Source organism: Eurosta solidaginis, chromosome 4 (genome assembly GCF_040869045.1).
Source record: "Eurosta solidaginis isolate ZX-2024a chromosome 4, ASM4086904v1, whole genome shotgun sequence".
In the NCBI taxonomy this organism is placed as follows: Eukaryota; Metazoa; Arthropoda; class Insecta; order Diptera; family Tephritidae; genus Eurosta; species Eurosta solidaginis.
The window spans coordinates 129,211,718-129,224,273 of record NC_090322.1 but is presented as its reverse complement, the minus strand read 5'-3'; the positions used below and the strand labels follow the sequence as shown (position 1 = coordinate 129,224,273).

At 38.6% G+C, this 12,556-nt stretch overlaps 1 protein-coding gene across 1 annotated transcript; it reads right to left on the bottom strand.

Annotated features, from left to right (window-relative positions):
• Positions 1–3,775: 3,775 nt before the first annotated feature.
• On the bottom strand, positions 3,776–12,013 carry LOC137248188 (gamma-butyrobetaine dioxygenase). The gene is made up of 5 exons (XM_067779058.1): positions 11,501–12,013; positions 11,193–11,409; positions 8,032–8,158; positions 7,642–7,950; positions 3,776–4,647 (listed from the first exon to the last, which is right to left on the bottom strand). The coding sequence occupies exons 1-5, from the start codon at positions 11,780–11,782 to the stop codon at positions 4,293–4,295; spliced, it is 1,290 nt and encodes a 429-aa protein (XP_067635159.1). The 5' UTR covers positions 11,783–12,013; the 3' UTR covers positions 3,776–4,292.
• Positions 12,014–12,556: the final 543 nt, after the last annotated feature.

The following is a 12,556-nucleotide window of genomic DNA, read 5'->3' as shown; positions in this document are numbered from 1 at the left end:
TTATTTTGACCTCTGCTTTTAAAAAGTGATGTATTTAATAAGTGACATATATGATCGAAGTATATAAAAGGAAATCGATCACGTCATCATGAACGGCAGGTATAGTTGCAGTGTCCAAATATCGACTCCGACCACTTACTTGCGGCAATCAAGATACTTAAACGCCTCTGTGCAGCAAAGAAAGTGCGCGCAATGACACAGAGTTTGCGGTCGAATAGCTGCTCACGAAACAGACAGCTGATGATTACTCCACTCGGCACTCACACGCGCTTACTGAGAGAAAATTTTAATTGATGATGTAGCCATAGCGGAATGATACAAGGTGGCAGCATGGTGACATACCTACAAACATAAATAAAAATTCCATGTACTTTGTTTTTGTAAATTCGATGGACAAATGTCAAAATCGTACTGCACCGGAAGTTCATGTATCAAATCAAATAAAAAAGTTTATAATCAGCTGTTCCATGCTGCCACCTTGTATCGTTGCGCCATGGATGTAGCCGAGCAGTGGGAGCATATTTTTCTCTCATTTAGTACCGCCGCTGCTGACACCATAAGTTACCAGCGAACCAGACAAAAATACAAAAACAACTGGTACAATGCGGAGCATCGCGCTTCTTCTGAAAAAGGAATGCCAACTTATGGTCCCCGCTGTGTACGGGCGTGGCAGCATGCGAAGAAAGAAGATAGACGCATTTTTTAGAAGAAAACAACTGGATGCAGAACAGCGTAAATGCGAGGAGCTTCAGATGCTTACTTACATACTAACTTAATTGGCACTTAATAGTTGACATGCTCATCAAACAAGGGTCGCCAGCCGCGTCTTCGTTAAGCTGGCTGGCGCCGATTGGTCACACCAACGGAATTTAAATCATTTTACACCTGGTCCTTCCAGCGGAGTGGGAACCACCCTCTTCTTCTGTTTCCATAGGTGGGTTCATAAAGGAATACTTTCATTGCTAAATGACGAAAGGTTCCGAAACCAGGGCAGATTTCTACATAAGTGATAATGACGTTTTGGTAATTGCCAAAGAGTGTGATTAAGTTGGGGAAGGAGTACTTTTTTCATTGCTAGTTACCGAAAGAAAAGTTGGCGGAAAGACGTTCCAGCAACCGTCTTTGATGAAGTGACAATGGAAATATCCCGGCTAAAGGATAAATACCTGCCGAAATGTTCAACAACGGATGCGAAGAATTGTTAAAGGGTATACATCAACTCCTGTGCAAAATATGAACGAGCGCATGTGTCCAGATGATTTTTATACTTAGCTGAGCCGAGCTCACAGAGTATATTAACTTTGCTCGCATAACGGTAATCCGTAACGGCATAAACTAATCGAGATAGATATAGACTTCTATATATCAAAATGATCTGGGTGAAAAAGAAATTCATGTAGCCATGTCCGTCCGTCCGTCCGTCTGTAAACACGATAACTTGAGTAAATTTTGAGGTATCTTGATGAAATTTGGTATGTAGGTTCCTGGGCGCTCATCTACGATCGCTATTTAAAATGAACGAAATCGGACTACAACTACGCCCACTTTTTGGATATCGAAAATTTCGAAAAACCGAAAAAGTGCGATAATTCATTACCAAAGACGGATGAAGCGATGAAACTTGGTAGGTGCGTTGACGTTATGACGCAAAATAGAAAGTTAGAAAAATTGTGGACAATGGGCGTGGCACCACCCACTTTTAAAAGAAGGTAATTTAAAAGTTTTGCAAGCTGTAATTTGGCAGTCGTTGAAGATATCATGATGAAATTTGATAGGCACGTTACTCCTATTGCTAAATGTGTGCTAAATAAAAATTGGCGAAATCGGATGACGAGCACGCCCACTTTTAAACAAATATTTTTTTAAGTCAAATTTTAACAAAAAATTTAATATTTTTACAGTATAAAATTAAATTATGTAAACATTCAACTCCAGTAATGATATGGTGCAACAAAATACAAATATAAAAGAAAATTTTAAAATGGGCGTAACTCCGCCCTTTTTCATTTAATTCGTCTAGAATACTTTTAATGCCATAAGTCGAACAAAAATTTACCAACCCTTGTGAAATTTGGTAGGGACATAGATTCTATGACGGTAACTTTTTTCTGTGAAAATGGGCGAAATAGGTTGAAGCCACGCCCAGTTTTTATACAAGGTCGGCCGTCTGTCCTTCTGCTCGGCCTTTAACACGATAACTTGCGCAAAAAACGATATATATTAACTAAGCTTAGTTCACGCACTTATCTGAAGTCACTTTATCTTGGTATAAAATATGGCCGAAATCCGACGATGATCACGCCCATTTTTCCGATATCGAAAATTACGAAAAATGAAAAAAATGCCATAATTCTGTACCAAATATGAAAAAAGAGATGAAACATGGTAATTGGATTAGTTTATTGACGCAAAATATAACTTTAGAAAAAACTTTGTAAAATGGGTACACCTACCATATTAAGTAGAAGAAAATGAAAAAGTTCTGCAGGGCGAAATCAAAAGCCCTTGGAATCTTGGCAGGAATACTGTTCGTGGTATGACATATATAAATAAATTAGCGGTACCCGACAGAAGATGTTCTGGGTCACCCTGGTCCACATTTTGGTCGATATCTCGAAAACGCCTTCACATATACAACTAAGGGCTACTCCCTTTAAAACCCTCATTACTGCTTTTAATTTGATACTCATATCGTACAGACACATTATATAGTCACCCCTGGTCCACTTCTATGGCGATATCTCAAAAGGGGTCCACCTATAGAACTAACGCCCACTCCCTTTTAAATAATCATTAACACCTTTCATTTGATATCCGTATCGTACAAACGCATTCTAGAGTCACCCACGATCCACCTAAGGATCACTCCCTTTTAAAATACTCTTTAATACATTCCGTTTGATATCCATGTAATACAAACACATTCCAGGGTTACGCTAGGTTAATGTTGCTAAATGGTGATGTTCCCTTATTTTGTCTCCAAAGTTCTCAGCTGAGTATATAATGTTCGGTTACACCCGAACTTAGCCTTCCTTACTTGTTTGTATTGCGCTAATTACCGCAAAATCAGCCGATTTAATATCGCATACAAAGTTCTATCTAGTGTACTATGCGAAAGACTGAAACCCAAAGTCAACGAACTGATCGGACCTTATCAGTGAGGCTTCCGACCTGTTAAATCTACTATAAACCACATTTTCACGATGCGCACGATAAAAGAAGTGCTACTGGGTAGGTAGTATAAAAGTAAAGTTATCACTCCAAGACCGAAAATCTCGCTCTGCAAGTCGCTCATCATACCTGCACAGATGAATAGCTCAGAGTTATAGACGGTGTCGATAATATGGCATTTAAAGTGTTCGAGAGAAAAGTTATCCTGAAGGTGTATTTTTTTATCCGCGATACCGATGTCGATAATCGAAGGAGGTATAATATTAAGCTGGAAGAGCTTTGTGCTCCCAATTGGCGTCAGTTATCACAAAAGAGGCATAGTTGGCGTTCCTTATTACGAAATGGCCAAAACCGCTTAGGCAGTTAAGCGCCAAATAATTATGATGACGCTTCTTGCCTTCGACGAATCAGGGGTCTCACTTGTACAAATGTGTTAAATACATTGAACTGAATTTAAATGAAAAGAATCTCGTATATTCCGGTGCTTAGGGTATCCTTTTTTTTATGTAAACGAAAGGAAGGGGTTCATCCACTAGAGAAAACATCAAACTTAAGTGAATGAGTTCTTCCTCCCGGCTGTATTGGATATTAAAAGTCTTAAACGTTTTCTTATTTATAAAAATTTGTATTTGAAGCTATATTTAATTTTTGAAATAATCATTAAAGTGTAAATGATTTTAAATTGCTTATTATCTAAGTGTAAAATAATCAAATTATTGCCCTTAAAAGGCACCACAATTTCCGGTCGCCTGCTGTGCGATACTTTATTAAAAATCAATAAAACTCTAAAAGACATGCAAAAAAATATCAAAAAAGTACAACGGAAGAACAGCAAAAGAAGAAGTGAATTATAATAAAGACGATGTCGGCAAAAAAATTGTAATAGAAAACATTGCACCGCAAACCCATTGAACAACATTGGCAGCTGCTGGTTCTCCCCGCCATCTGCAAGCGGCTGTTGTAAATGCAAAGGTTGTTGCACGCCTCTTGACATCCCCAAGCAACAGTGCGCCGATTGTTCATTCAGTTAGCGTTGCGGCTATGAAACTAGCAGCATTCAGACTTCCATCGACAATGAGTCTTACAAAGCAGCAGATTTTGATGCTGCTGTTGTCGTCGTTTTATGTAGTTGCTTTTCCAGTCGCGCTACTGTCGTTGACACTTTCCGCTTGTGCTGTTTTCAATACTCTTAGGCGCGAGTAGATGATATCCCAGTCTAGGTAGGCTCCCACAATATAACGTACATTATGTTCGGTGTCATCGTACCCGGTGCGACCATGCAGCAGGCGAATATTATTGAAAGTCAAAACGTCGCCGGGTTTCGTTTTAAACGCAAAAGCATCGCGCCGTGCCAACCGCACAAACTTAGCATATGCCTGATACCAAGGCAGAACCGCATGCAGCGGCACAGAGAAATGACTGTCGCGCTGGGGAATACTGTGATTTATGCGCGTATAATTTCCGTCACTGTCTAAACTGCAAAGAGAAGAGGTGTGAAAGGGTTGAGACGAGCAAAAGAAAATTGAGAAAAAATAAAAGTAGATATACATTTATACGTAATGCAGAAGCTGGTAGTTTAGCTGATGCGTGAGGCGCTATGAGTAGGGCACAGCAAGAAAAAACGATTGAAAATGAATTGTAAATGAAGCGACAGCGGCAGCGGCAAGGTAATGGTACAAAACAGCAAAGAGCGGTTCGAAGTTGAAGGCTATAAATAAAATTTAAAATCGATTTTTGTTGCATACAATCAGGCGCTTTGCAACGCTTTTTACTCTATCAACGTAGGTTTGTGTGCGGTAAAGGCGTTCAATGCAAATTTTCCAAACCATGTTGGTAGTGATTGCGAGAACGTAGCTGAGTTACTCAATTTTCTTTACTGTTTAATCGGTTCGCCTTGAGAATTAACGCCTTAGCTGTGAAGCAAATAAATTAAATACCAACAGCGCTGAGGCCGCCTTTACACAGCACAACCAATTAAGTGGCAACCAGAGTATGCAAAGAAATAAAATCACATATTTCGTGTTTTTAAATTTTCTTCATAAAAGACATAAATATAAATCAAATACAAACTAAGTTAATGGCTTTAAAATTTAAATTTATTTATGAGTCTAGGTCGGTTGATGCATCATTGTGAGCGGTTTTCTTTTTATAAAATCCGACCAAGTGAAGCTTTTGTTATACACTAAGTGGTATGGTGTCCTCTACCATCGTTTAATCTACCAGAACTAAATAGTGTGCACCTAAATCTGGCCGACAAGGTCAAGTTACTAGGCGTAGTTCTAGACAAAGGGTTTAACTGAAAAAGTAACGTCATTCCGAATAAAACAAAAAGTTATTAATTTCAGCAAACACGTACAAAAGAGCCATTGGCAAAAACTGGGAACAAATCCTCCGTATATGCAGATAAATTTATACCGCTACGTTCGACCAATTTGCTATATGGGGAAATTGTATGATGGCCAGCCCTGAGCAAGGCTACAAACTTAAATTTGCTAGGAAAAGTGCACAAATGATCAGCAAAAGTGGAGCTCTAAGGACAATGTCACGCGAAGTTCTTCAGTTCATTCTCGATATCCTATTTTGTGATGTAGCGGGTACACTGAGCAGCGGTTATGCCCGTCCGTCGTCCAGATGGAGCACTAAAACCATAGGACAATCTAGTCTATTAAATAATTATTATTTCCTTCTTCGAAACACACACCCCTCTGCGATCACAATAGTTGCGGATGGCATTTTTATGGTAAACGTTTCTAGGCAGGGAAGATTGGTTGGAGTTGGATCGGTTCTTCGCTGCTGACGGTAGCACTTCTTTAAACACAGATGGTTTCAGGCTAAGCGGTGGTGTTGGAGGGGACATCCGAGTGGACCGATACCACCACCTCTCTTTCAGACTACCAGATCATTGAAGTGTCTTCCAGGCAAAATTATCAGCTGCCATTGAAGCCGCGATTTGGATAGGAAAACACACTATCTAAACCGAAGTCTTTATTTTTAGCGACAGCCAAGCGGCTAGAAATCTTTTGGCTCCTTAATATTCATTTTTGAGCTTACACTAAACTGTCGTCGATCTCTTCAAGAAGAGGCCCAACAGAACAGTGTCCACGTCGCATGGGACCCGGTACACAGGGGCGTGGAAAACTGCTGTGTTGCGGACGAACTTGCCAGGCAGATCACGACAAAACGGGTTCTTGGCAAAGAATGCTAACTCTTTGCTGGGCTAATGCTAAAATTCTACATGTACCATCAAGGGTAGGTGGCTACAAGCCCCGGGGTGTCATGGATCCTGTCACATTTGCACTCTAGGTATTTATAAAATTTCTGCAGTTGTAGTATTAACTAAGCACACCCTTATTGACTGGCATGCAGAAAATCTAGGAGTGCGCTATCGTCAATGCTGTAGGCGCTATCACCAGGCAGAGCTGCCTGCGATCTCTTTTTTCTGGATAATCAATGCCAGGTCGTGGAGTGCAAGATCAAGGACTTGGTAGCCTTTATAGAAATGGTTTGAGGAGGAGTTGTTATGGTGTCCTTTTGTGGCATCATAACGGGGCTTCTGACACTGAATATGAGGCCTTTGTGGCAGCTACTTCAACTTAACCTTAACTAGGTCTTTGTGACTCTGAATGTGTGGGGTCGATGTTGAGCCGGTTACGGTGACGACGACGGTATCGCTAATATTACGGCAATGGTGTGATATCTTACGTTTACTGTTTCAATACTTATGCTAACAGTTGTGGCTATGTCAGGATTCGCGTCGCGCAACTACGATCGTGGTTACGATTTCGGTCATAATAATTTTCCAGTTTGACTTAGGTTACGGCTACTGTTACAATTAATACTAACAACATTTTTTTTTTTTTTTGGTATATCGAGATATTTCAGAACATATTTTGGAGTTCTTCGTAGGGTCTATTTTTTGGTTTAATTCTAATGATCGGACCCTTTTTAAATAACTTTCTGCTTCGAAAGAATTTCGATGTACGATTGGAAAAAGTAGTGAATTTTTGTGCTATCCTCAATCCTTTTCCGATTACGTACCTACATAGTTTGGATTTTAGTTGCACAGTCTTATTCAGTCGTACGTGTCATTGCCAGGATGAATTCTTCGTTTCAAAAATTAGGCAGAAACTCTCCATAGTATAAATTAAAAATTCTTTACCAAAATCAAGAGAAATTTTTTTTATAATCCTGAATAAATTAGGAAATAATCTCAAAGTAACGCAAAATTAGTTCAATAGTGAAAGTCCCGATATGGTTCTCATAATAATACCAAGATATTTTAAAACTCTTTCTAAAATTCTCCCAGAGATATGGGGGTATGAAGTCAAACGTTTATCATTTTGAAAAACTTCGACTTTTTAATATGCATTACTTTGCATACTCTGGAGCCCACCATATTTGCTACACCCACAGCTGCGTATATATGTATTTCATCGTGCATGTAGTATATTCTTGTAAAAAACAACTCACCATATAACCGGTGCGCGCCAGATATTATGAAAACTTCGTCCATCCTCACTACCAATATCATTCCAATCGACCAACGTCTCCGTTAATACACGAAAATCCGTTGGGTACTCGTAGCGCAAACGATCCGCTATATGAAATCCGTCGACCAGCAGATTGCTACCACCTTCAGATTTTGACTGCACCAGGCAATGCAGAATATTCACGCTTGGTTTATATTCATAGTAAGGTAGGTCGGTATGTAGCGGTAAGGGTTCGGAGAGGTAGGCATAATTCTTAGCGCCTGGCTTCGATTGTACAATGAACTCCTCGCTGTATAAGAAATAATTTATATATCTCCATTTATACATTTAACTCGCATTGATTAAGTATTGAAGGGACAGCGCATCTCACCCATATGTGGTACGTCGTATAAAGCCTACACGGTCAGCTAATTGGCGCACTACACTTTTTTCCAGAGGTGCATCTTCGATAATTGCCACGCCACTTATTGCCAATGCTTCTAGCCATTGTCTGAGCACTGAAACGAAAGTTTTTAGAGCCTTAAATGAAATTATTGCCATAAAAATTAGTAAGTTCTACGTAGTGTGCAAGAGCAATGCAAATTACCCTCGCGGAGAGTAAGGCTGAGTGTCTGTTTTGGCTTATTGACACTTTAATAACTCTAAAACTTCAATTTTTGGTGAAACAGTGCTAAAAGCCGGTATGCAGATAGCTTTAGAGTAGAGATGCACTATGCCAACAGAACTGCTTGAAGCACTCACACGGCATGTCTGTGAACGCCGAATAAATTAACGGCGCTCGACGAAGCTCTTACGGGCATCTCTGCTTTAGTATAAATACTCCAAATCCCATGCTACCTAAAGCAAATTATTATAAGCTAGCTAAGACTTTTCAGCTTCACACCCGAAGTTTTAAAGGAACTATAAAGCGTGAACCTCACACCCTTGGTAGTACAGGCTTAAAGTCTTGGACGGACCTATGGGAACGTTAGCTACCGTGAAATTTTTATTCTCGAAATGTTCTTTGCAGCACTTGTTATAGTCCAAAATATTAACACAGGGCGAAAAGTTGTAGATTTTAGCAATATTTGTTCGAGAATACACGCCAAGGAAAATGAGTAGAAAACTAGTCACAAACGTAACGACACAGGGAACTAAGTCGAGATTAATTTCTGCCTTGTCCAAAAGCTCTGCATATGGGCCCGTTTTACTATATATACATATGAGATCACCTTCCTTAAGTTTTCAGGATGTAGCCAGGACTCGCCTAGTGTACCCTGTGATGAAAGGCTTCTTAGTTGAAATTCATCTAACTGGCAGCTGTCGTGCCGAGTCGGCATGTTGGTCCCCTCGCGCCAAGTGTTTTTTTTCTGTTTTATAACCAAGAGCAACAAATGGTCTGGCAAAGAGTCCATCTAATCACAAACGATTTTGTTAAAGAAAACCGCTGAGCAGGCGTCGTTGGAAAAAATTGCGACCTTCACATGGACTGGACTCCGAGAAATGTTGGACTTCGACAATGGAATAACAGTGAGATATTTAACTTGGGAGAGTATGCTACACCACTGAAACCGTTCCCGCGGATTATGACGGTTCTAAAACTTGGGAAATTTGAATACAGTGGTGGGGCACCTAGAAGCTTCGACTATGTTACATAAAGATGAAGGGCACTTTCATACAAAATCTACAAATCGATATATTTTCTATGACAAATCAATATTTTTTCGACTAAAAGTCGATAACTTCTCAAAAATATACCGATAAGTCGTCGAGAACATACCAATAAAAACCCGATAACTCTTCGATAGCAGTTGTTATCGATAAGAAGCCAATTAATTTTCGTATTCATAAATGAATTCTTCCGAAACCGAAATAAGCGCTAACATAATTGAGAAATTATTTTGAAGTAGCTTTGAAATGATCTCAAAATAATCCCATAACGACCACAAAATAGTACCGATATATTCCTGAAATTATCCCAATATAGTCGTGCAAAAAATTCTGAAATTGTACCTAACACCTTCTCGAAATGATCATGCTATATAAGCCAAAACAATCCGAAAAAAATGCAAAATAATCTAGAACTGATCTCAAAATAGACCCGAAATGATTCCAACATTGCTATAAAAAGTATCAAAATGATGCCAGCATTATCCCTGAACAGTCCGGCAATGATTTCAAAATGATTCTTCCTATAACCTCTGCAAAAATATAAAAAATATACTATCGGGACGTAATATAGTTTTTCTGGTTTAAATTTTGAGGAATAACAATTATATGCAGACCGTAATAATAACATAATGTTAAGTTTACATTATGTTAATTCTAACAGAACAGACGAAGGTTAACCTTTCCTGAAACCTATTTCGATCGCAAAATAACAGTGTTGAAAAACCCTTATAAATCACACCAAACGATCTCAGAGACAGTACGAAAATTAATCGCGGGTCGCGGGTTCGAATCGAGTTCAAGGCCTAACAATAATTTTTTATCATTATTATTGTTATGATACAGTTTTTCTTAATTGAAAAAAATTTTAAATTAGAATAGAAGAAAGAAAAAATTTAGACAACTGCCAAAGCTCGTTGTAGATCCATTTCGGTAACTGCTAAATTCCTTCATCGGCAACGTTTAGGCGCCGCTGCTATAATCATTCAGCCATCACAGCGGTTTTTTGTTCGTCTTCATTAATCTCACTTCTATTCTGGTTCGTGTCAATTGATATTCGCAACACTGAGACATCTGTTGCAGAATGGATGTGAAAATTGGACTTGTTTGATGGCAATGCTGCCATAGTGTCATATTTTATTGACACTTTTTCCCCCGTGCTCTGGGATGTATTAACAATTTTTGTTGTTATATCGGGCTACTGATTTGTAAGATCGCGGGTTCGAATCGAGCTCGAGGCCTAACAATAATTTTTTTTTATCATTATTATTGTTATGATAAATTTTTTCTTAATTGAAAAAAATTTTTAAATTAGAATAGAAGATGAGAAAAAATTTAGACAACTGCCAAAGCTCGTTGTATAGATTCATTTCGGGAACTGCTAAATTCCTTCATCGGCAATGTTTAGGCGCCGCTGCTATAACCATTCAGCCATCACAGCCATCAAATTTATCATAACAATAATAATGATAAAAAATTATTGTTAGGCCTTGAGCTCGATTCGAACCCGCAGTAAGAAAATTATTCAAAATAATAATTAATATTCAAAAATAAACTTATCTCCTTAAGAAAATTCTTGTATGTGCTTGGATACCGATTGCTATCCCTAATAAACCCAATTCATTTTTCTGCAATCTCTGATGTTATGTAGTTATATTAACCGAGTGAGAGAAATAAATTCTATCAAAAATATTAAAGATTTCGATAGTTGCTTCAGTGATAAAGCTAAGGGTAACCCCGCCTGAATGGTGGTGTAGATAAACATTTCAAAATATTAGACATCTTCTCGTAAGTCAAAGGTTGTACATTAGCCATTGACAACAGAGAACCGCTTTCATACACTGATAGCCAACCAATGATCTTAATAAAATAGCACTCACTCACCATCATCCGTCTGCATTACGTCCTGAAATTTGAACGTTTTCGTAATTTCTCTAAACTCAGCACCTGCCCAGTGTTTTGTTTTTGGCCGATAGAACTCATCTAAATACTTTTGTCTGCGCTCATCACAAAATTCACGCTCATTAAGCCACTTCAAATCATATCTTGAAACGTGCTCATCACTCCACTTTATTATCACTTGCTGAGCATTTGAATCCACCTAAATTAGAAAGTTAAAGAGATTATTAAGCACGTCGTATTTGTCGTATATATGTTATTAAGTTAAAACAATATTTAGCTAATGATTGCACCTTAATATCTGTTGCCTCCACCTCTGTATCGAAATGATCCCAATTAATGCGACGTGACTTTGAACTCTGATGGAAGCATTGATCACAGCAACAATTGTCACGTAACCAAACACTGGGAAATTTCATTGTTTTATTAGAGCTGGAATTTTCAATTTGATCACGTTGCACCAAAATATATTTTCCCGTTTCAATTGAAGCCTTCAAAGTCCGGCGTTGCATTTGTTGTAAGCATGAAGCTGACTCAGTAATGCGAGTCATCGCGCTCACAGTGCGTACTATCATATTGCTCTGTTGTGATACGAACGCTTCAAACACCACAATGAGACTAAAATGAGCTCCAAATAGATCCGCGAGAAATAGGCAATAACTGGATGTAACAACCGACTCGATCAGTGCTTGCGATTGGACTTTGATAACTGACGTCAGCACTACTGAGAGATTAAAAATGAGCTGTGCGGCTGTGAATTTGATATTCTCTGTTGTTTATAAAAAAAATATATGTAATAAAAATAGAAATAAGCAAGTAAATGCTTAAAATAAGCATGCAAACGTTTAAATTCAAACTCAGTGAACGAACTGATTAATAACAAATATTCTTATCAAAAAAAACAAGAGCTTTCAGAACTAATTGGCGCACATGTGATACAAATAAAAGCTTTTGTTAACAGACAGCCTGGGGTTACTGAATATATGAAGGCGAATATAAATGAATAAGACTTTCTTTATATAAATTAACCGAAAAGTAGCAGATAAGATTAGCTTGTTGACTTAACTTTTTGAAGACTGCGTTATAAAGAAATGAAATGAAATTTTATCAATGTTAATCGGCCCTTGCCGGGCATAGCTCCGGTACGTCCCGGCAACGAGGACTATTAAGGTACAAACTCGACCACCTCGGGAACTTTTAAATATGACCACATCGAATCTTCTAGGCCATCTCTTCCGCCACCCCTTATTTCCATGAGGAGCTTGGGGTTGCCCGAGCCTTGGTTACTAAAGAAACAGGGCACATCACGGGAAGTAAAATAAGCGCACTGAAATTTGGAAAAAAAGTCT

What these genes read in the sequence shown, in the direction of transcription:
- LOC137248188 (XM_067779058.1), bottom strand. Translation starts at nt 11,782, where the DNA reads ATGATAGTACGCACTGTGAGCGCGATGACTCGCATTACTGAGTCAGCT. An exon ending in CGTAATGCAGACGGATGATG is followed by an intron (nt 8,159 to 11,192) that starts GTGAGTGAGTGC and finishes CTTTCGTTTCAG; the next exon opens with TGCTCAGACAATGGCTAGAA. An exon ending in ATACGACGTACCACATATGG is followed by an intron (nt 7,951 to 8,031) that starts GTGAGATGCGCT and finishes TTTCTTATACAG; the next exon opens with CGAGGAGTTCATTGTACAAT.